The sequence below is a fragment of the Sminthopsis crassicaudata genome, chromosome 2 (genome assembly GCF_048593235.1).
Source record: "Sminthopsis crassicaudata isolate SCR6 chromosome 2, ASM4859323v1, whole genome shotgun sequence".
NCBI classification, from domain to species: Eukaryota; Metazoa; Chordata; class Mammalia; order Dasyuromorphia; family Dasyuridae; genus Sminthopsis; species Sminthopsis crassicaudata.
Window position 1 is genome coordinate 464819087 of NC_133618.1, and position 24327 is coordinate 464843413.

General features: G+C 34.2%; 2 protein-coding genes across 13 annotated transcripts in view; both read right to left on the reverse strand.

The window, feature by feature from the left end:
* The window catches only part of PDCL (phosducin like), a 29079-nt gene extending 15245 nt beyond the window's left edge, over window positions 1–13834 (reverse strand). Inside the window, exons 1-4 of one of the 9 annotated variants that reach the window (XM_074293029.1) lie at window positions 13740–13823; window positions 10271–10310; window positions 8930–8962; window positions 5256–5426 (exon numbers count right to left, since the gene is read on the reverse strand). In XM_074293029.1, the coding sequence (XP_074149130.1) occupies window positions 5256–5421 (166 nt within the window). In that variant the 5' untranslated portion in view covers window positions 5422–5426; window positions 8930–8962; window positions 10271–10310; window positions 13740–13823. The other 8 variants (XM_074293030.1, XM_074293026.1, XM_074293027.1 and 5 more) reach the window with 8 other exon arrangements.
* Window positions 13835–14371: 537 nt separating this feature from the next.
* Window positions 14372–24327, reverse strand: part of RC3H2 (ring finger and CCCH-type domains 2) — a 60300-nt gene continuing 50344 nt past the window's right edge. For 2 of the 4 annotated variants that reach the window (XM_074292997.1, XM_074292995.1), the window contains 8 exons: window positions 23626–23781; window positions 23080–23293; window positions 22855–22939; window positions 22311–22392; window positions 22078–22212; window positions 21561–21668; window positions 20375–20523; window positions 14372–19747 (listed from right to left, as the gene is read on the reverse strand). In XM_074292997.1, coding sequence (XP_074149098.1) covers window positions 19549–19747; window positions 20375–20523; window positions 21561–21668; window positions 22078–22212; window positions 22311–22392; window positions 22855–22939; window positions 23080–23293; window positions 23626–23781 — 1128 coding nt within the window. In that variant the 3' untranslated portion in view covers window positions 14372–19548. The remainder of the gene's footprint in view (window positions 19748–20374; window positions 20524–21560; window positions 21669–22077; window positions 22213–22310; window positions 22393–22854; window positions 22940–23079; window positions 23294–23625; window positions 23782–24327) is intronic. The other 2 variants (XM_074292999.1, XM_074292998.1) reach the window with 1 other exon arrangement.

Consider the following 24327-nt stretch of genomic DNA (forward strand, 5'->3'; position numbering starts at 1 on the left):
CATTGACTAAGAGCCTCTTGTTAGGATTCCCTGCACTGGGCTTCATTGTCCTGCAACTGTGACAGGCCATGTTTGCCGTGCTTACTTGAGACAGACCTTTCCTGAAATCCTTCCAAGATATCTTTAAGATGGAAAATGATTACACTCTGAAAGTTTGTGGATTCTGTCACTCCAAAATCTGTTAAGAGGCTTGATGTAGCATTGATTCTGAGGAAAGTGAGGGGAACTCAGGCAATGTCTTGAATACTCTCTACCATCTTGGCTCTCCACCTAATTTCTCAAATTCTTGTAATAGTTTCTATATCCAGAATCAAACTCAAGACACCTTCTATGAAGTCACCAATGATCACTTTAATGATAAATCCACTTGCCTTTGCTCTTCCTGACTTCTCTGCAGAATGTGACACTACTGACCACTCCCCTTTTTTGAATACTTATCTTGCTTACTTGTCTTGACAAGGTTTAGATTGCTGTTTGCCCTGTTGTGATTCTTCTCTTACCTATCTAGCCAATCTTCTCAGACTGCATTCAGGATCATCATCATACAGCACCTCTTCTGTATGGATGCAAACAGTTCTTAGTCCTAGGACTTCTTCTCCCTCTACTCTCTTCTTTCCTGGCGATCTCATCAGTACTCATGGATTCAACTATCAACTATGCAAATGATTACCAAATCTATATATTTTAGCTCATATCTTTCTCCAGCTAAAAATTTAATAATAAAATCTTTGAGAATAAACTTTAATAATAGGTTAGTTCCTTTCTTCCAAGCAAAGGACTTGGCATCATTATTCACAAAATTTTAAAAAAGGAAAACAAAACAAAACAAAACAAAACAACCCAAACCTGAGACCATCCTTAATCTAAGGAACTATGCATTTTAATACTCTCCAAGTCATAATGTGCACAAAAACTGGCACATAGTAACTACTTATTAAGTGTCTGTTGACTGACATTCAACTGCATGTTCCAAGGACATTTTGAATTAAATATGTCCAAAATTAAATTTTTCATTGTTATGTGTAATGTTCTTGAATTGTGAGGGTCTGGTTGTCTCTCAGTTGTAACCCTTCTCTGGGAGGAGGTTTCTTTTCTGTATAATCTTTTCCTCCATGAGCAGGTTTCTTGGGAGGCTTCTGGAGCCTCCAGACAGCCTCTTCTTCTTCCTGAATCCTGGCTCTGAATCTCCTCCAGCTCTTGTCCTCCCCCAATGCAGACTGCTCTCCAGGCTCAATGTTGCCTCTTTTTATCCTCCCAGAGAATGGGCGTGGGATAATGCAAGGGCTTCTGGGAAGAAGTACTTCAACCAATGAACTTGCTCCTCTTAGAATCCCTAAGGTGTAAACTCTCTTTAAAGGTCCAAATCAAAGGTCTGAGCCAGAGAACTGTCAAGTCAACCTGAGTTCTCACTTTGTAATTGTCCAGACAACCTGAATTCTCACCTTGTCACTGTCCAGACAACCTGAATTCTCACCTGGTAATCCTAACATCTCCCCCTTTCTTTTGATTTAGAACATAGGATAGTCATGACCTTGAAACATAAATCCATCAATATGGGAGGTATTACACATAATTACATAAATTACATAAGCACATAGTAACATAGTAACATAACACATGCTAGAAGTATATAACAAATAACATGACCAAATAATCATAAATTGAGAATTTATAAATGTCCATAAGTCCATTGTCCATTAGTCTCATCTTGTGTTAGGAATTCCAATGATTCCTGCTGGTTTTAAAGTTCTTTAACAGTCTTTTTATTAGCCATGCTCTTTCGGTGTGAGATGTTTCTTAGATCTTCTCCTTTGTTTTGAGGTTTTTCTCTTTTTCTGTCTCTCTCCAGGTGCTTGTTGCCACCCATCTATTTCTTTCTTCATCTGTTTTCTTCTGTCTGTTAAAAATACAAGCAAACCCTCTCTCCCAGGCGGTTAAACTATCTAATTTTCTTCTATTTACCACATTCTAAATCTCTTCTCATCATCTGGCAATTACATTGGAGTTGTTTGCACTGGACACAGCACTGTTGGTTTAAAAGGCCTGTATTCTCCCCAAGTGTAATCCATTTTTACAATCTGATTGCCTTTTGGCTGACTTATCAGGTAATCCCTTTCTGCCATGTGATTACTTTTCTGCTGGTTTATCAAATCAGAGTCCTGACCTTCTAAAGGCTCTTTGGGTGTAACATCAGCTGCCATCATGCCCCAAGTCTTTTTTGCCTGTGGCCCTGGACCTGGGCCCCTCATCCTGTTTCCCTGAATTATTGTACACTCTGATGCCCAATGGAGTCCTCTGTTGCATTTTGGACATGGGGCTTTAGGTCTTCTCTCACCCTGTCTTCTCACTGTATCTCCATAACTACACTGAGCTCTTAGATGCCCAATTTTTCCACATTGAAAACATCACTGAGTTTCTCTAGAAGTCCCTTGCCAGGAGGGACCCTGTCTTTCCACGTTCATCATAGTCTGGGTGTAAAAAGCATTTGTTCCCACTGTGGAACATCATCTTATGATCTCCTCTAAAGAAGCATCTTTGTCTAATCCCCATATAATTCTTTTGCAAATCTCATTGGCATTTTCCTTAGCCAGATGTCTGGTCATTATTTCTGTAGCTGCATTTTCTCCAATAGTTCTTTTGACAGCAGTTTGCAAACATCCCACAAAATCTGCAAAAGGTTCATTGGGACCTTGCTCTATTTTAGTGAAAGCTTCTCCCCGATCTTTCTGTCCAGGGAGGACACCCCAAGCTTTTATTGCAGCCTTAGCAATTTACTCATATATTATCATGGTATAATTAATCTGTTCTGAATTCTCTCCATACCGACCTTAACCAGCTAAGTGCTCAAAAGTGAATTGTGTGTTAACTCCTATTTCCAAATTGCATCTGACTTGAATTTTACATAATTCATGAAACTCCGCAAGCCATAGCAAATTTTCTCCAGGTTCCAGGCATGTCCTTGCTATGGATTTCCAATTATTCGGGGTTAGGACTTAAGACAAACCATCTAGTAACATTTTAACATAAGCTGATGTAGCCCCATAAAGGGTACAACCTTTTTTCAAATACTTAATTTTATTCAAATCTAAAGGTGCATATCTTCTCCTTTTTTGACCTACAGAGTCAATCTCTTCAATCACGTGATATGCATGTATAAAATAACTTATATCCTGTCCTTCTCTTTTAGCTTTAACCAATGCTTTTTCTAATCTTGTCATAGGCTTAGGCTGCTTCACAGGCAATTTTGTTTGTGTTTCTGCCTCTCCCGCTCCTCTTTCCTCCACCTCTGAAGGTGGAGTTGATGTGGGCCTGTCAATAATCTGCTCTCTAGGCGGGGTTGAAGCTTCTTCAAGAGAATTAGAGTCATCACACCCTAATTCCTCATTTAAATCCTCTTGCTCTTGGGCAAAATCTTGATCTTTCCTTTTTTCCTCACACTTACGCCTCTGTTCATTTTTAAAACTTTTCCTTCTCCTGCAACTTGCTTGATAGTTTAAGGCTAATTGAACTATGTTGTAGATATAAAATACCTCTGCAGAAATTGAACGAGGCCCATTTTTTGCATGAAATTCTTTCATTTCAAATCCCACTAGCTTCCATTTATCTACATCTATCTTTTCTTCCTCTAAGAACCAAGGGGATGTGCGTCTTAATGCAGCCAAGAGTTTAGCAATCTGTACCCAGGTTACAAGTAAACTCTGCTTCTCAATTATCTTAATTATACTCTCTATAGTACCACTCCTGAATGGGGCTGGAGCTGAGGCTGCCTCTGGGGCTGGGGTTGAGTCAGCTGAAGTTGAGGGATTGTCTTTAGCTAACATCTGCCCCATTTCAGCTATAAGAGATTGCTGGTTTAGCCCTTAACAAGTTAAGTTCCTTATTTATCTATTAGCACACTCACTTAATCTTTAAAAAAGTTTCTTTGTTACTCACAGTTCTGGGTCAGAGAGACTGAGATCTGGATGGGAGGCTTTTCCACTGGAATCAGGACCATGTCTGTCCCTGTTCGGGCACCAAATTGCAAAAGTCTGGTCTAGCTCCTCTGAAGGGCTCAGAATAAGTCCTTGTCAGGATAAGCAAAAGTCCTTGCCTCACGTGTGGATACCAATTGTAATGTTCTGATCATCTCTCAGTTGTAATCCTTCTCTGGGAGGAGGTTTCTTTTCTGTATAATCCTTTTCCTCCATGAGCAGGTTTCTTGGGAGGCTTCTGGAGCCTCCAGACAGCCTCTTCTTCTTCCTGAATCCTGGCTCTAAATCTCCTCCAGCTCTTGTCCTCCCCCAATCCAGACAGCTCTCCAGGCTCAATGTTGCCTCTTTTTATCCTCCCAGAGAATGGGCGTGGGATAATGCAAGGGCTTCTGGGAAGAAGTACTCCAACCAATGAACTTGCTCCTCTTAGAAGGTGTAAACTCTCTTTAAAGGCCCAAACCAAAGGTCTGAGCCAGAGAACTGTCAAGTCAACCTGAGTTCTCACCTTGTAATTGTCCAGACAACCTGAATTCTCACCTTGTCACTGTCCAGACAACCTGAGTTCTCACCTGGTAATCCTAACAGTTATACTCTAAACCTAATCATCCTTCTCCTTATTTTTCCTATTTCTTTCCAGGATACCAGCATCTTTTCAACTATTACTGTTTCTTGCTATACAGAACTTTAATTTAGGATATTTAGGTTGAGGATCTGAATGATGCTTACTTGTATGCTGTTCATAGTACTGACTCTGATGTACAGCTTCATAAAAGCTGAAACTATAGCCATTAATAATGTTAGATAACCCAGTCTTGGCTATTTTTTATGATTCCACAGAACTAAGTGAATTACTAGAAGGGATCTTGGAATTTAATCCAATCACTTCAATTTGCAGATTAGGAAACTGAGGCAAAGAGAAATCATAGAATCTCATGACTTATAAGAGAAGGTAGTTTTCTGACAACAAAGCAACAACAAATTGTTTCCATAAAATCAAGTTTCTTGGAACCCTTGATTATCCTCCTGGAAAAAAGGCAATGTGTTAAAGGAGAAAAAGTACTGGTGTGAAGAAAATGAAATTAGATCTTGAAAGGTTAAGTCTTCATTACTCTTTTTATAATGAAAAAATATAATAAATATTATAATAAAAATAGTTATTGTTATCCAAATTTGGGGATATAATCCACTCATTCACAGCTTAGTACTTACAAAAACAATTTGTGTTTATCATTTTGTGTGGGCCAGAAAATCACAAAAGTGATGAGTCCAACAGTTTTCCAGTACCTGTGTTAACTGTGATGCCATCCCTGGACATTTCAGTCTCTCCAGGAACAGAATCACCCAGTGCCACTTCTTTATTCTTGTCTTCCCTCTCACTATCTTCATCCTCACTGCTGCTATAGTAGTATTGCAGCTTCTCCCCAAGCAGTTTATCATCCATGGTGGTCATGGTGTCTAAGGATAAAAAATCACAGAATCTCTGTTATCAGGGACCTTCAGAGTACATCTAACCAAATATCTACTTGAACAGAAACTCCATGTATAATAATAATTACATAATAATAGCATTTACATAATTCCTAAAGATTTCCAAAACACTATAAGTATATGTTAATGCCTAAATTCTCACAACAACCATGGGGAGTAGCTGCTATTATTATCCCCATTTTACAAACAAGGAATTTAAGGCTGAGACTTGCCCAAGATCACATAGCTAGGGAGTGTCTGAGGCCAGATCCCAACTCAAATCCAAGTCCTAGGTGCTATTTGCTTCTCATAGGTATGAGGTTCAATATAAAGAAGATAATCGAGTGTGCAAGGAGAGTTCCATTCATGCAAATAGGAGAGTATTGATGTCAATTTCTAAAGTCCGCAAGAAACAATGGGAAAACCGCCAATTTATTACTTTTGTCTACCAAGTTAAACCAAAGGGAAAAAAAGACAATGAGGGATTTAATGACATGATAAAGAGAGAAACCACTTCATGTTTCATGAATATATTTCCAGAAAGATGGAACTAAGTAGTTTGTCTTCAGGTTTTCTCATCACTACGGAATTTAACTCCATTATTCCTATGCAAGGAAAAATGCTTTCTAAGCTCCAAAAGCACAAAATGTTTGTTCATACAAATCTTACATAATGCATACTCATTACGTCGAAGGCTTTCCAGGACATGACACAATGCATAAACTTAATGACTACAATCCTTTCTTTTATGAAAACACCAGAACCCATTTCCTGGAATTTGAATTGTTCAAACAAAAACAAGATCATACCAAATGTTGAAAAAGGGTAAGACAAAAGAATAGAATGGCAATAGAGAGTAACAAGCAGGATGATTTCAGAAAAAACCTGAACTTACATGATCTGATACAAAGTGAAATGAATGAACAGAAGCAGAATGTTATAAACAGTAACAATACTTTATGATGAAGAATTGTGATTGACTTAGCTATGCTCAGCAATACTAGGATGATTCAGGATGATCACAAAGGATTCAGGATGATCACAAAGAATTCATGATGAAATATGTAATTTGCTTCCAGAGAAAGACTTGATATTGTTTGAATACAGATTGAAGCATACTATTTTTCACTTTCTTTCATGCCTTTTCTTTTATTCACATCTTCTTGAACAAAATGACTAATATAGGGGCAGCTAGATGGTACAATGGATAAGGCAGTAGCCCTGGAGTCAGGAAAATCTGAGTTCAAATATAGCTTCACACACTGAACATTTCCTAGCTGTGTGACCCTGGGCAACTCATTTAATTCCAATTGCTTTGCAAAAAAAAAAAAAAAAAAAAAAAAAATATGACTAATATAGAAAAATTTTACATGATTGGACATGTCTGGCCTCTATGGGATTACTTACTACAGTGGGGGATGGGAAGATGGAACTTAGTACTCAAAACTTAAAAAAAAAGTTTAAAAATTCTTTTAACATGTAAATTGAGAAAAAATATACAAAATTATTAAATTATATATGTATGTTAAGTATATTTAAAATATATGTTTAAAAATAGCTGGAAAATGAGCAAAAAAAAAAAAAGAATTAAATTCTGACTATGTAAAATTACTATAATGACAAGGAAGATCAAAGCATACATTCAAAAGACAACAATAAAGTAAAAATTCCTTTATCCAAAGCCTCAAAGAAAAATATAAATTGTTTTCAGACCACAGAAGAGTTCAAAAAAAATTTTTTTAATCAAGTAAGAGAGAAGAATAAAAACTACAAAGAGAAATTAGAGGGATACAAGAAAATCATGAACAAAAAGTCAACAGCTTAGTAAAAGAGGCAAAAATACTAAAGAAAATAATGCCTTAAAAAATATTACAAGTCAAATAGCAAAAGAGATACAAAAATACAGTGAGGAAAAGAATGCTTGAAAAGCAGAATTGGTGAAGTGAAAAAGAGCTATATAAAAATTCACTGAAGAGAAGAAGAACTTTTTAAAAAGCAGAGTTGGCCAAATGGAAAAAGAGGCATAAAAATTAACTTTAGAAAAGAATTCCTTAAAAGTGAAAGTGAAATTGGCCAAAAGGAAAAGGATTTACAAAAAAAAAAAAAAAAAAAAAAAAAAAATTCACAGAAGAAAAGAGTTCTAAAAATTAGAATTCAGCTAATGGAAACAAATGCCTCTATGAGACATGAAGAAACAATAAAACAAATCAAGGTCATGTGAAATATCTCATTGAAAAAACAACTAATCTAGAAAAGGGATCCAGGAAAGATTAATTTAAAATTTTTTGGACTTCCTGAAAGCCACGATCTAAGAAAAAGAGCCTAGACATCACTTTTCAAGAAACTATCAAGGAAAACTTTCCGATATCCTAATACCAGAAGGCAAAATAGAATTGAAAGAATTCACCAATCACCTTAACATCCAATCCAGATAAAGGAAATCTTAAGACAACATGGATAGTAACATCACAGGAAATTTCAATATCCTACTCTGCCAATTTTGGATAAATCAAACAAAAAGATGAAAAAGAAAATGTGGAATTGAATGAATTTCTGGACAAAGTAAAATTATGTTTTAAAATATCTTTAAAACTGGATTGCAAAAGAATATACATATTCCTCAGCATGACTTCTACAAAATTGACCATGTACAGAAAGTACAGAGATATTCCAACTAAGAGTAAAATATGAGAAATAATAAATCTTTTATAAACCATAAGTCAATAGAAATAGTTATTGGTAAATGGACCACAAACAAAAAAACACATAATCAAATAGAGACTTAAGAAGGAAATCCTAAATAATGAGTGAATGAAAGAGCAAATCAAAAAAATAACAACAATAAAAGTAATAGTTATGTGAAAGAAAATAATGACAAAACAATATTAAAATTTCTGGGATGCAGATAAAGCAGTCCTTAAAGGGAAAAATCATATTCTTACAAACATAAATTAACAAAATAGAAAAAAGAGAAAATAAGTAAATTTAAAATAATCACAAAAGAGAAGATATTACTATTAAAGGAAAAACAGATGAATTAGAAAAAGAAAAACCCATTGAACAATGAACACAACTAAAAGCTAGTTCTTTGAAAAGACCAATAAAAATTGCTAAACCTTTACCTAATCTTATTAAAAAGGAGGGCAAAAAATTAAATCAACAACAAAAAAAAACAAACAAACCAAATGAACAAGGTAAAATCATAATAAAACTAGAATAAAAAGAATAATCAGAATATATTATACATAAGAATGCATTTTTAAAAATGTAGGAAAACCTTCAAAAACATAAAATATTCAAACCATCAGAAGAGCAGATACAAATCTTAAGTTACCCAATCTTAGAAAGAGAAAGAGATCTAGCTATAAAGGGACTAACTAATAGCAAAAATTCTTGGCCCTCAAAATTCTCATTCTCAGGAGAATTCTACCAAAATTTTAAAGAACAATTAGTATCTATGTTTCAAATATTGAGGGAAAAAAGCACCTTACCAGAATATTTTTATGAAGAAAAAGTCATAATACCTAAACCAGAGAAAAATAAAACACAAAAAATCTATAGCCCAATATCATTAATTAACATTGATTACATATTACAAATAATATCATTAAATTTGTCTAAGAAATTGCTCACTCGGACCAAGTGGGATTTTAAGATGGTTCGATATTGGGAAAATAAACAACATAATTAATCATATTAAAATCAAAACATAACAAAACCACACAATTATTTCAACAGATGTAGAAACCGTCTCTGACAAAGTACAAGTTTTTCATGCTATAAAGTCTATATAGTATAGATATATGAAGTACAGGTAAAGAGGGACCTTTAAAAATAAAGTAACTAAAACCAAAGGCAAGCATCATAAGTGATGAGGATAAACTAGAAACTTTTTCAATAAACAGAGGAATGAAGCAAGGATATCTACTCTTCCCACTAATACTTTTATTTAGTTCTGGAAATGCCTAACAACAATAATAAGACAAGAAAAAGAAATTAAAGAAATAAAGCAAGTAAAGAAAGAAAAACATATCCCAGATGATATGATATACTTGGTAAGTCTGAGGAAATCAGCAAAGATATTATGAGATAATGAAATTTACAGAAAAAAAAACCCTCAAAAATCACTAGTATTTGTATAATAATTCCAAATAACTGCAAAATGCCAAAGCACACAAAAATTTTTCTTAAAGAAATAAAGGATAATTTAAATAGCTAGAAGAATTTATTGTGCTCATGACTAGGTCATGCCTATATACTAAAAAAAAAACTACAACACTACAAAATTAATTTGTATTTTTAATGCAATGGTAACCAAATTGCCAAGGAGATACTATATAGAAGTTGTTAAAAAATAACAAAATTCACTTGGAAAAATAAAAGATCTTGAGTATCTAGGAAAAGCATTAAAAAGGATGAAGAGGAAATAGTACTTCCAGACCTCAAATTATATTATAAAGCAGCAGTCATGAAAACCATCTGGTGTTTCTCAAAAAATAGATATAAATTAAACAAGGAAGAATCAGAAACAATGATGCAATCTTTGATAAAGCTGAAAATATAAATTGTTTAGGAAAAGCTCCTTGCAAACTAAAAAAAATCTGAGAAAATTAGAAAGGCTGGCAGAAATTAGTTAAAATGAACACTGTATACCACATTTTATAATACATTCTAAATAAATACATGACATTAATATTAAAGACCATACAATATAAAAAAATTAGAAAAGAATCAGATAATATACCTCTCAAAGTTATTGAAAGGAGATATATTCTTAATTAATCAAACAAGAGAGGCAAATACAAAAAAATTAAAAAGATAACTTTGATTACCTGAAACTGAAAAGCTTCTGCACAGATAAAATTAATGTTCCTAGGATAAAAAGAGAAATGATCAAAAGGAGGAGAAGGAAACCTTTGTATCAAAATTCTCTAGTGAGACATGTATTGCAAAATATTCCCAATCACATAAAAGAATGTTTCAAATAACTAATAATAAGAAAAATACAAATAAAAAACTCTCAAGGTTGCCTGACATACCCTGCAAATTAGCAAAAATGACAAAAAATAGCAATAGCCAAAGTTAGAAGAGTTGTAGAGTGATAGGTACACTAATATATTGTTGATGAAACTGTGAAATAATACAACCATTTTAGGGAGCAATATGGAATTACACAAATAAAGTGACTAAAATGTCCATGTCTTTTGAACTAAAGACTCCATTACTGCACTTATACCCTAAGGAAGCCACTAATGAAAAATAAAGTTCCCATATACCAAAAATATTTACAGCAGTACTTTTTGTAATAGTTAAGAAATGGAAACAATGTAGATGGATATCTGTCCATCAATTGGAGAATGGATAAACAAAATGGTACATGAATATTACTGTTAAGAAATTATGTATGTGATGAATAGAGAAAATGAGGGAAAAATCTAAATGAATTGATGCTGAGTGAAGTAAACAATATACACAGTAACAATAACAATGTAAATAGAAAGAACAACCTCACAAAAAATACTCCAAAAGTATATGTAGCACAATTATAAAGATACAGCAGGACTGAAAGAGTTATGACACCCTCAACCCACCTCTATGTGGAGATCTTTTTCAATTTATCAGCTGTGCTGATTTTTTTTTTCCTGTTTAAAAAATTGTATTTGTTAAATGGGAAAGCTCTCTGGAGAGAATAATGGTAGCCAGATCACTGTCTTCGTATTTATCCTAATTCAGTCCTTTACTATTGAGGACAAAATATTCATGATAGTATTCCTCTGCATATTACCCTCCCCCATTCCTCCCCATTATCAAATTCATCAACTCTCATGATTTATGACATCCATTCTCTCAACCAGCCATAGGGTAGTCACACTTAAGACTTTAATGTTCATAATCTTGAATTCCGAAATTCTGCTTTGACCTCCTCCTAAACTGTCCTTAAACTGTTCCATTTCTTCTTCTGACTAATTCCTGAGTCTATTCTTTATCTTTACTATGACTTCCAGTTCCACCATCTGTCTTTGTTATACAAGCTCATCACTTCAAGCACAATTCAACCACCAAGATCAGATATAAAGGGATAGAAAGGACCTGTCCAAAGCATAGTTCTCCAAACTTTATTCCTTTGCCTCCTTATCCTTCCATTCTGCCACTCTTCAACCTTGGATCAACATGTCCTTCTGTTCCAATTCCTAAGTTTCTAATTGCCACTGGATTGTCACACAATCATGCTGACTGGGTTTTAAACAGATCATCTTATGTAACCTCAATAAAGACCTCAATATTGAAAGGCATTCCTTTTATTCTTTCTCTATCCACTGTGGACTTTTTAACTGTGTACCTACTGGCATGCAGCAACTCAGGACATCTAAAATTGAATTAATCATCTTTCTTCCCACCTACCAAATACTGAAGCCACCACTATTCTGCCAATTACCCAGATTCACAATCTTAGAATAATTTTTAACCCTTACTTTAACAATACTCCCAAACAGCTGCCAAGTCATTTAGCCTATTTTAAAGGAATGTCTTTCTTATACTCCCTTCTCTTTAGTCACACAGCTACCACACTACTTTAGACTCTTATCAAAATTTCCCTGGGGCTATAGTTAATAGTGTACTTTCTTTCCCCTTTCATTTCCCTTTAAGATTCATGGTTTGAAGAAAGAGTGAGGGTGGGCAGACCAAGGCAACTTGTAAGAAAATGAGACAAGAGACATTCTGGGGCTAGCTTCAACAAATCCTGGCAACTAATAAGATACAGTCAAAACTGGAAGATTAAAATGAAGAATGTTAAAATTGAAAAGGGAACATAAAATCAGAATATTGGAACTAGAAGGAAATTCCTTCATTTTAATTATGAGGAAATTGAACAAAGGTCAAGATTCACACACACACAAAAAGCATGAGTACAACCCTGGCTTTCTTGTTTCTTCAAACTAAACATGTCTAAAACAGAATTCATTATTTTCCTCAAAATGTATCCTTCTTCAAAACTTATTGTTGCTGGGGGAAACCTCCTCTTTACAGTCACTCAGTTTTACAGCCTCCATCATGCTTAACTCCATCCAATCTAACCAGTTTGTTCATTTATTTTCACAATATCTCTCTACCTACATAATTCCTACATACTTTCCTTTCCCCTCACTTACAAAGGCCTACTATAGGGCTGTTACATTTGCTCATGTCATTATTATTTTTTGCCTTAACTATAACAAGTCTCCTTGCCTCAAGTCCCTCCTTTCTCCAATCCAAACTCCACACATTGTTCCTAAAGTGCAGCTCTGACCATGTCATTTCTAAACTCAATATGCTTCACTATTATGTCAAAGAACAAATACAACATTTCTTTAAACCTTTCCCAATATGGCCCCAGATTGATTGTGAAAAGCTAAGTACTATGAAAAGATAGCAGCTACCTTTCTAGCTTTATTAGACATAATTCCCCTTCACACATTTTACATTTCTGCCTAATCTGGACTGCTCCTCACATCTTCGCTACACCCATAATGCAATGGGCATTATGCATCCCCCTATGTTGCCTTATTCTTCAAATGGCCTCTTAGAATCACATTTCAACTCAAAAACCACCTTCCTGAAGCCTCTCTGGATTTCCACACCCTTAATTGTTCCTCTTCCTCTTAGAAAACGTCCTTGCATTTAATTTCCATATAAATTATATATTACATATATTGTATATAAAAATGCGTGTACACACACATACACGTGTCTTTGCAGTAGAACGTAAATTGCTTTGGATCTAGGGCTGACTTATTTTGGGTCCAGCCTAATACTTCACACCAGTAGGTGCCTAATAAATACTTGATGGTGGATTTCTAACAAAGCCAGGAGGGTCTGGAGGGAAGGACACAGGTGTAGGGAAGAAGCTCGCTAATTCTGGGGGTGGAGAGCGGATTTCTAGAGTTCTCCCCATTTGATAGGACTGGAGTGATTCAGTTGGGCTAAGAAAACCATCATTCTCCCGCCCCGAGGCCCTGAAGCTCCCCCAGGCCTCCCGGTATATTAGGTAAAAGACAGCGCAGACTATGACGTCAACACACGATTGTGCCCGCGCGCCCTCTTCCCCTCTCTCTCCGCCCCCCTTACCCATCCTCCCTCTTGCCCACCGCCCCCCGCAGATACCAAACCCCTCCCCTATTCCATTCCCGAAGCTCCCGCGCTGCTAACCCTCCTTAGCTCACTCCCCGGTCCCGTCCGGTGGGCAACTCCGCCTCCGGGACACGGAAGGGCAGCTAAGAGCTACCAATGAAACTCAAGCAGGGCGGGGAAGAAGATACTCACTCACTCGAGAGCCCAGAGAAACCGGAAACTAGCTCCCCCACCTAGAGTAGATCCATCAAGACAGCACACTCGACCCCAGTCCGCATGCTCTAGTTGGAACCAATCATAATACGTCCCGCCCACACACCAGCCAGACTACGAGTCCCGCTACAGGACAAAAATTTTCCTCGTTAATTTTGCCCAGACAATTCATGTAGTGGTTTGTTTTTTTAGGAGAGCCAAAGAACGTGCAGAATTCAAGGGACTATTTTCAATGCATCACTGGTTTGGAATACTAGAGGAATGTTAATTTTTAAAAATTTGCTCTTGGCAGGAAAAAATGTAAAGCCTCTCAAAGAAACCCTTTGCAATATAAAAATAATAAGATTTAGAAAGCGGGACACTGAAGATTATTGGTGTTTGTGATATCGAATTCTTCTTATTGAGGAAGAAACAAAACCAGAAAGAGTAAAACTTTGTCATATAGTCAGTAGAAAAGCTAGGACCAGAATCCCCAAATTCCTAGGTTGTCAACACCAAAATGTTGCCAGGAAAAACTAAATTGCAGGAAAATCACAGTTAAGACAATGTAAGACATAAACTTTACTTTTGGAGTACCTTTTGAAAATGACCTGAAATACAACGAAACAATCTTTCAAGGTGGACAAATAATTTTATTTTGTGCATGCAAATACATGTCAAGTACTGCAAACTTTTTCCATCAATTTTCTCTCAAACACTGAAAACCATGATGCTCTATTCTGTGAACAGCCAAAGCTAATATCTTTTTACTTCAGTGCTACAGCAAAAACACACAGAATTCACTCTTTGCTATTCAGTATTATCACAACCCTCATTGTTCCATCTCTGCCCTCCCCCCAAATACAGGCCTGTATAGAGTCCAAGCCTTCCCCCATTTAATCCTATTCCTATAGCACAAAGAGAAACATTACAATTTGGAAATTCAAATTGAAATAAATGGAATAGAATTTATTCCCATATATATCCCCCATTTCATTGTACAGAATTATTTAAATTATAGTTTTAAATAGAAGCTGAGTATATGCCTTAAAAATGAGCATTTAAATCCATCTTAGAGATGGTGCCTGCTTTATACATGATGGGTGTACACCATCTTTAATTTCATTTACATTTCAATCGAACAATAGATTTGCAAAGAAAATGTCTAATACAGACGTAAAAATATTCACACTAGAGCTTCACAATCGGTTGTACAATTGACAAACAGGCCTCTTTTCCCAAACTTTCCAGCTAAGCAAATTTATAAAATGTAATCAATGCAACAAGAAAAAACATTTTCTTAAACTTTCAGGGAAAAGAATATGCGATAAACAGTATAAATGCAGACAGCAGATGCTGCAAGCTAACCACGATACTCCCAAGTGGCTGTACAGTGGGTATGTGCAGTACCAATAAAAGCCACATGTGTTGTATCACAACTACAGTATAATTGTTTGCCCAGCTAAAGAGAACGCATGCACTTCCATGCCTTAGATTAACTGAGGCCTAATTCTTGATAGATTGATGGGATATGTGCAAATGACCTTGGCTTTTGGCAGTACTATATGCAGCCAGTGTTTGTGTTTTGCTGGTTTGATATTACTTCAGAAAATTGTGGGGGGGTGGGGGAAATGCTGATTTAAGATTCACGGGATTACTGTTAATGTAACTCCATTGTCGTTAGAATAATATGGGAAATTTTGACATACTAACCCTTGATACTAGGTGTCTAGGACATTCCCTTGCCAGCAAAGGGATACTGGTGACTTCTAGTACCAAGGGATTAATTGCACATTTAATCAGAAATATAGACACATCTGTGTTATGCTTGCAGAAGGGATCCATATGTTGGAGGGATGCTCTAAAATAAGTGATCCCACCAACATTATGTTTACTAAAAGACTAGAAAACACACTTCCCAGGAATTTCTCCATTGGTTGCCCTTTCTCCTTTAATGATTATCTGTCAATACTGGTGACATCCTGCCGGGAGATTGACTAAAAATGAAGTTAGGTACTACTCAGACACTCTGCAAAAACCACATGCAGCTCATACTTAAAACATGTACTTCATGCTAACAAAACAACTTGGGCTTTTGACAATTGTCAAAAGTCTGCTACATGAGATTATAGAGACACTTGTCAAATGATTCAACTTTCAGATCTTGCAAACGGTTGCACACCACTTATCAACTCATTTTATAACAACTAATTTGGAATAGCACATAATTTGGATGTGCTATATATACTTAGCATCAACTTCAAATTCAAGGTAAAGTGATTAGATTCATGACAATGGTAATTACTCAGTATTAGAAAGTGAAGTAACATTCATTGTATCCCTTCACACAATGAAATTATTTGAAAAATTGCTGCCACTTGGTGACTGAAAATAAAATTTTCTTTAAAATATATGGTGCACAATTTTTATCCATGTCATTAAGATACTGATCTCTTAAATGCTTTTGAAATCAAGTGTTTTACAAATTGTCATCACCTTTAAATTTGCTTGGGAGAATACAACAGTAATAATTTATGATGACCTATGTATGAAATGAGGCTACAACAGGATTGTCCATACTGTTCAGAAAGATATTAAATTCAAAATTAACAATGTTATACTCTCTGGACTGTTGTCAATCCTTTTCCTGGTCAAGTCTTCAAGTCCACAGGCTAAAAGAATTAAATATTTCTGATCAGAGGCAACATACAGAAATGTTACCATGCAATTATTGATGTTTAGTTTCCCTGATGCCTGAGATTTTTTTGATTCTCAATTCACGTAGGTATACTTGTTTATTGAGAAAGGGACAACATGACAAGAAATTATTGTCAAACAGAGCTAAATTCTGGTTTTTAGCTTCTTTTCCATGGCACTTTTGTGTAAAAGGGTCACTTTTCTGCTCTCTTCAAGTGGCACACATCCAAATCCTTTGCCTCATAATACACCCACAACTACAAAAGCGAGGCTGCTACTACACATAGTAAAGATTCAATACAGAATAAATTCCTATGCTAGTAGTAAGAATTTTCAAGTTGGGGAGATATTGTTCTGTGGGACCACCTGTTGCAAGAAAAGCATTTTTTTTTTTGTTTTGCCTTTTTTTTTTTAAAACAATATATCTGTTCTGAGACATACCAATAAGGTTGGCAGGTATACACTAAATGCAAATGTAATTTCACCAGACAAGTAGGCAAACATCTAAGCAGTTATCCCAACCCCCTCCAGCAGAGCACAACCAAGTTTTAAAATTGCAATTTTAAAATTAAAAAGATACGGTTAAATACACAAGATCAATTTATGTAGTATATATTCACCCCCAGAACATGCTGAAGATGGTCTGTGTAGTTCTGTTGCACAGAGGGTTCTTTCCCTGAGGGCGCATAAGGAGCTCTCAAACTGTTAATAGGTTTCTAGGTTTTTGTAACAAAATAGTAATTTAAAAATCTTTAAAAAAAAAAAGAAAAGAAAAGAAAAAAGAAAATACATCACCTTCAACATGGAAGATCTCACTATTTAAATATCCAAGAAACAGACATACTGATTTGCATATATTTGAGAAGGATCACATACAGCAAAGAAAGTATGTCGGAAGCATTTCAAATGTAGTAAGTTCATATTTATAGAAAGATTCTGATATAAATTATACAACAATCATGTTCCTGTAATATTCTAGGCTAATTTATAAACATCAGAAATAAGTTAATGTAACATGGTTTACTTCCTATTCATTTCAGGCTATAAGGTGAAATAAATAATATTTCTTTGCAGGGATGGGGAACAATGGCCACTGCAACAAACAGTATTAGCCAAAGGAAACTACATAAAGGCTACTGTGCTGTTATGCTACAAATATCTTCATACATCTGAGTATTAAATAAAAGTGTAAGATCTTCCATACTGACACTAGAATATCAAAACTACCCCCCTTGTTTCTCAGATATATTTACAACTTATCAGTCATTTTTATGGGCATGTTCATTAAAACAGATATCAAACACTGGCATTTTCTTATTCTGATCAGGAAACCTCAGGGAAAAAGCAGTCCTCCCACCCTGACCCACCCACCCACCCCTGGAAATGTGCACAAAACTTTTGTTATCAAAATCTTATCTGATACATTGCTGTGGTTTTGTAAAACAATTTAACAACTCAGACGACCAATAACATGATCCTGTTTAAGCATTTTGCTAGCAGGAAAAGCCCTTACATACAGTACACCTGGTGAAAGATTGGCTTGGCTTAAAATATTCCAGTACAATTCTCAGAATAAACAACTTCACAGAAGTTAATTAAAAAAAAAAAAAAAAAAACCAACATAATAAAAAGTAAAATTCATCTCAAAGAAACAGGGGAAGAAAAGAGACACAAACTACATACAGATAAGGTCACCAGGAAGGAGTGTCCTGCTTTTGTTTTCAAAATGTTGACTGTGCAATTTTAAGCTTCAAAAAAAAAAATTAAAATTTAAAAAAAAAATCTATTTCTAAAAGAACACTTGGGGATAATCAGTTGACACTATCTACCTTCAGATGCCATGTCAAAACAACCTTTTCCAGTCACATTTCAGCAGGGCAAAAAAGCATTCTTATTTGGTTGGAGTTTGTTTTTTCAGTCTAACTGGAAGTCAGGTAATATATTATTTACACATTTCACAGCCTTCTGAAACTCAATAGCCAAAAAACATGCAAAATTAATTGTTAACATGAAATTATGGTGAATAATATTTAACCAAGACAATTCAATGAACGTTTTCCCACCCCATCCCAAATTAATTTAAATTAAAACCCAGCAATACCATCTCGTTAGTCAGTGCAAACACTACATACAGGGTTTCCACAAGAAAGCCTAAAAGCACCTGATTCTTTTGCCAAGTCATTGGATTCAATAATGTACAGGTGTAAATCTGCATTAAAAAAACAGCCATTACATTAGTGCATAATTTATCAAAATTGTTAAAAACGATTCTGCATATAACTTAAGAGAAGTCAAAATCTAATACATTAGCTGAAGGACTTAGGCACTTGGTTACATTTTTAAATTACTTAAACAAGTAGCCTGTATATAAATATCAATAGTAATAAAGCAGAGATTACTCTTGGAAAAATGAGAATTTTTTTTTTTTTTAAAAAACTGTAATGCTACAGCAAAGCACTGTACCACACTTCTACACATTATGCATTAAAGCAAAGCTAGTGTGTTAACCCTGTAAAAATCTAAGGCAAGATTGCCTACCTTCACTCTTCAGAAGGGAAAATTAAAAAAAAAAAAAAAAAAAAAAAATCCATGCAAAGTTCCATAACAAAAGATAAATAAAGCAGCTACAGCAAGAAGATGGAAAATTCTCCCTCAGTGAAACAAAAAAGAAACAAATAAGTTAGTTACGTTGACTTTCACTAGATGTATCATTGTAGGATCCTGCTAGTTTAATAACTGAGTTGTTAATTTTTTTTAATAGAAGCCATTTAAAAGAGGAATGGCTCAGTTACTGCACCGGATTGCTACAAACTCATAAAAAGCTGCTTTAAGCTTAAGTAAAATGTTGTCCAAATTCCAATCATTTCTGGAAAGTGAACTTATTACCCTAATAAAGTAAATTCTTATTTTTTTTTTTTCAGAATGCTAATGTAAGAGGGCTCAAAGTATCAAAGAGTCCACAGGAAATGGATGCCCCCAGTATTATTTTTTTTAAAAAAAATATACATTATATAATATATATATTATATATATATATATATATATATATATATAAAAAGCTAGTGTAAATGCTTCCATTGTATGGTCACAAATTTCAAAGATGGACCTCATTTCAGCTGTTAACCATCTTCCCATTTGCAACAGGCTTTAAAAAGTCATTTTTATCTTCAGACATAATATGAGCCGTTTTCAAGATGAGATTGCTGACACTGACAGATGTAGTGACGGGCAGGCAACTTGCATTGCTAATAGATGCTGGGATTGGCTGGCTGAAGCAAGAAGTTACCGGCAGGACTGCTTTTTGTTCCTCCCTGAAAGGGGAAAAAAAAAAAAAAACTGACAATGCTTCATAGTATACAAAACATGTAACTATGTGAGTTAGGTAGCACAAGTATTATTCTCCCCAGTCAACACAGAGAAGAAAAGTTAGCCTCTGAAAAGTAAAGTCTCTTGATTAAAAAAAAAAAAAAAAAAAAAAAAAAAAAAAACCCTGGGCCTTGAACTTTATAATTCCTTGTCCAATGGACTTTTCATTGAATCACATTGCCTTTTAATCACTATTAGAATCATTCACAAGTCTTACTATCCAAAATTTATAGTTAATATTTAAAATATTGTGTTTCCTTGAGTGCATATCAAAGTTTCTTTTCCACCTAACATAAATTCAGTTTCCTTTGCTGCTTCAGTCCACAAAACACTTTATTTTTAGTTATTTCCAAAATTAAAATTAAAACAAAGTGGTGCCCTAATCTTAAAGCCATAAAAGATATTCAGTTGTGGACTTAAGTACTTTTTCTGATCATCAACTAAATTTAACTTTATCTTCCTTTCTCTTTTTTATAATTTTCATGCTCTTCATTTTTGGTCCCTTCCACTTCCTCCTCATCCTTTCCTTCTATGCTTTTTCCCGAACAGATTTCAAATTTTCTAACACTCACAGAATCACATGGTCTTCACCTAAACTTTGTCTCTTGGGCTCCACAGGTTCCTTTGGGTGTTGTTTTAGTGGGTGGCCATTTTCTATTGTAGTTCCATTCAGTAGTTGATCATTTTGAGACGTGATACCAAGTTGTATGTCCAGAATTTCCTAAAAAAAAAAAAAAAAAAAATTTCATCAGGAGCAAGACAAATTTCTTAATTAGACTTCAACCTTCCTTATAAAAAGGAATGATATATATACTCACAAAATAAATATTAGCAAATTTCATCCTCTTTTTTTTTTTTTTTTTAATGTGTCAGAATTTAGTATGTAACTTTTGGAAAAGATATTTTGTTTTTTGACAAACCCTAAAGCAGAGCTGATTATTCCATATTGTTTAAATTTATAAGAAAAAAGTTAAATTTTCATGTCTTTCAAGGCCCTTGATAGTTTGAAAACCACATGACATTCCAGCCTTATTTTCCACAACTATTTTCACAAAAACCATATTTCCAATAAAACAGACAATTTATCATTTTCTGCATATATATCATGACTCTCTAACTTAATGATTCTTTTCATATACTCTTCCAGGTCTGAGTAGCTCCATATGCTTACTTTTTACTCATCCTTCAAAACACCCTTTTGCTGTGAGGCTTTTATATGATCATCTTAACATGGAATTAATAGTTCTATTTATTCCACACTCAGAGTACCCTTATATTTCTTAAAATACATTTATATTCTAATTCCAATTTCTTTTTTTATGCTTGTTAAGTTCTTCTACTTTATATTAAGTTCCATTAGGGCCCAGACTTTCCTTCTCTTTTTCATTTTAATTCTTTTTAGCTTCTAGTACAGTATTTGGCACATAGAACATATTTAACTGACATCTATTGATTAAATGTTGTATATGGAAAAGAAATTACTTCTCCAGAACATTTCTAAATCATATAGGTACATTTGATGGGCATTTATTTTGGATTTTGGATTACTGTATCTTATGTCTTATTTGTCCACAAGAAAACTAAAAAGTTTAAATAAATATCACCTTTTTTCCTCCTGATTTTTTAGTACTGTTGCTACTACCAAGGACAAATGTGTCTCAATAGAATCCAATGGAAAACCTTGATTCCCCAAAATAATTGCTTCCTGCATACAAAAGAGCCATCAGAGTCCCCAGAATACTTAATTGTTATATTTACTTCTATTTGTTCACTTTGTCCATCAGGTTCATCAGTGTCGAGTGCTGAAAGTTCTAATTCAATATCTCTATCAGGCTTAGTATCTGCTGTGTCTTCTGTATAATCACTCTGGAAATCAAGAAATATTTAGATGAAAAAGAATTATGGTTTCTTTTTATAATTAGTAAATAAAAGAAAAAATACACCAGATTATGAAATTACTATCTTCATTTTATTTATTTATTTATTTATTAGTTTTTAGGTGTCTTCATTTAAAAATGGAGAAACTTGGGCACAAAGGCAGCAAAAACATATGCTCATACAAGTGACAGAAATAGAATTTAAACTTGGGTTTTCTGATTTCTACTCTAGTGTTTTTTCTATTATGACATGTAATCTTCAAAAAGATCAATCAAAATATAATAGCCATGGTGTAAATTAATGCAAAATTGAGCAAAATAAATCAAGAAAAACTGAGATTTTTCCATGCATCAAAATGCATAAATTTAATTAAATTTCAGGATTCATTTATCTTTACCTCTCCATTTCTCAATTCCATTTCCTTGCTTAGGAGATTTAAGGTAAGGTGACTGGCTTCATCTAAGGAATTCCATTTCTGTTGCATGGCTAGTGCATTGGCCTCCCTCTGTAGCAACAATGAGTTGCTCTTTGCCTAAGGAAAATATAAATTAAAAATTCACAGACTTTAAATGTCTCATTTTTAAGAATGAAAACCACAGAATAACATATATCCAATACCACTAATCCTACCTGCTGAAGTTCAATGCTTAGAAGATCTCCAGTACTGGAATGCTTTCTATGACTGGATAAATCAGTAACAATAAATCTATCCCTTTAAAGAAAAACATCATTTTTATTGACATGCACTTTATTTTGAAAGTAAAACTAATAAATAAGTCAACTGGAGATGCAATTATTATTATCATCAATAATTTTTTAAAATTAGAATTTCAAGTAATTGTACCAGATCTTAAAATGTCAATTTTTTTTTCCCTGAGCTATGATAAAATTATAGTATCAAGTATTAGATCTGAAAGAGACATCAGATATCTATTACTATGTCAAGACCTAGACAAAGTGGCTTATCCAAAGACAGACAGCCCCCCCCCACACACACAACTAATTGGTGACAAAACCTACTAGACTAAGAACCTTTTAGTCTAGTAATCTCTCCATAATACTATGTTTCCATGTACGGTCAGATATAGAATATATGTCTCCTAAACAGGGAGAATAGAATTTATCTTTTCAGTGAATATACTATGATTTATGTATATAACATTCCAATTCCTACCGTTCTATATAATGTGCTGAAGTAGTAGAATCAGAGCCATATGAACTCCACCTTGAATCAACAGCATTGACATAAGGGACATAATCTGCAAAATGTAAATAATCAATAGTGACAAAGATGGAAAACAGAAACAACTTAATTGCATGTGTTTACACAGGAAAGTAAAGCAGTTTTTAAAAATTAAACTACAGTACACAAAGTGAAATTAGGAGTAACCTATAATACCTGATACACTGATAGGTTTAGTAGCACTTCCTTGGGAAGCAGTGGCCTGTATAGGATCTGTGGTATGGTAACCTGTTCGGGAAGATCTAGAAATTGCACCCCATTTTGAGATAATGGGTCCATCACTAAAAGGAATTATAGGATCTTCTTCTTTCACCCTTCTTTGAGTTTCAAATAAATGTACTCTTCTTTTAACATCTCCACTGTCCAAATCCTAAGTATTAAAGAAAAAATACAATTAAAACAAATATTTCAATAAAACAAATAATTGATTTTTCTTCAATAAGTAATACAAGTATTTTCTTTTAGAAGATTTGGGTTTAAATTTTCAGGAAATGTTATTTATTTCCAGCTTTTGGCTAGCTAGACAAGAGTGAACATCAAGTATAAATACACACTCTTAATTGTTTAAAGCAAATCATTACATTCCAGATTTAATAAGATATGTCTACTTATTACAGTATGATTTGTTAAGCAAGAAAATAAAAGGGTTTTTTTGCTCATTCATAAATTTGAATTAGCATGCACTATTCCCAAGAATCATACCATTAATACAGCATTTGAATTAGCAATTACATCCTTGGGCTCTGAATCAATGGCATTTATACAAGAGCCTATGGTGCCACAGGACCAAGGTGAATAATGGGAAAGATGATCTTCCTCAAATTTTGTACCACGCACATCACTTACGTTCTCAGAGAACTAGAGAGAAAAAAACAAATACAGCCAATTTTTAGTTGTAATCACTAATTTGTATTTAGTATGAAACAATTATATAGTCATGAGGTTTTTACTTATTATGGTACTGTTTTCTTATGACTAATATAAGAAATGGCAACAAAGCTATCTTCAACAATTTTAAATTACTGGTTAAAAAAATAAATTTTAATTTATCTTTATCTTCAATGTATCTTTCCTTCAACCCTTTTTCCTGAACATATAATGCAAATCAAATTATATACAAGTCAAACAAAAAATATTTCCTCACTTATTACATATGCTTGTTAATGTAAGAAAAACAGAAATATATGACATATTCCCTGTCATCAATAAGGTTACTTAACAGTTAGTATACAAAGACTTATACATATGTAAGATATACATATTGTAAGATAATAGGAAGCTGACAAACCATTAGTACTGATAACAGAATGATAGGAATTAAGAGAAGGGAAGAGATGAATGTGGGATTGAAGCAGCAAAAGAACGCTTCCAAAGTGCTAGGATTCAACTTTGAAATTTAGAAAG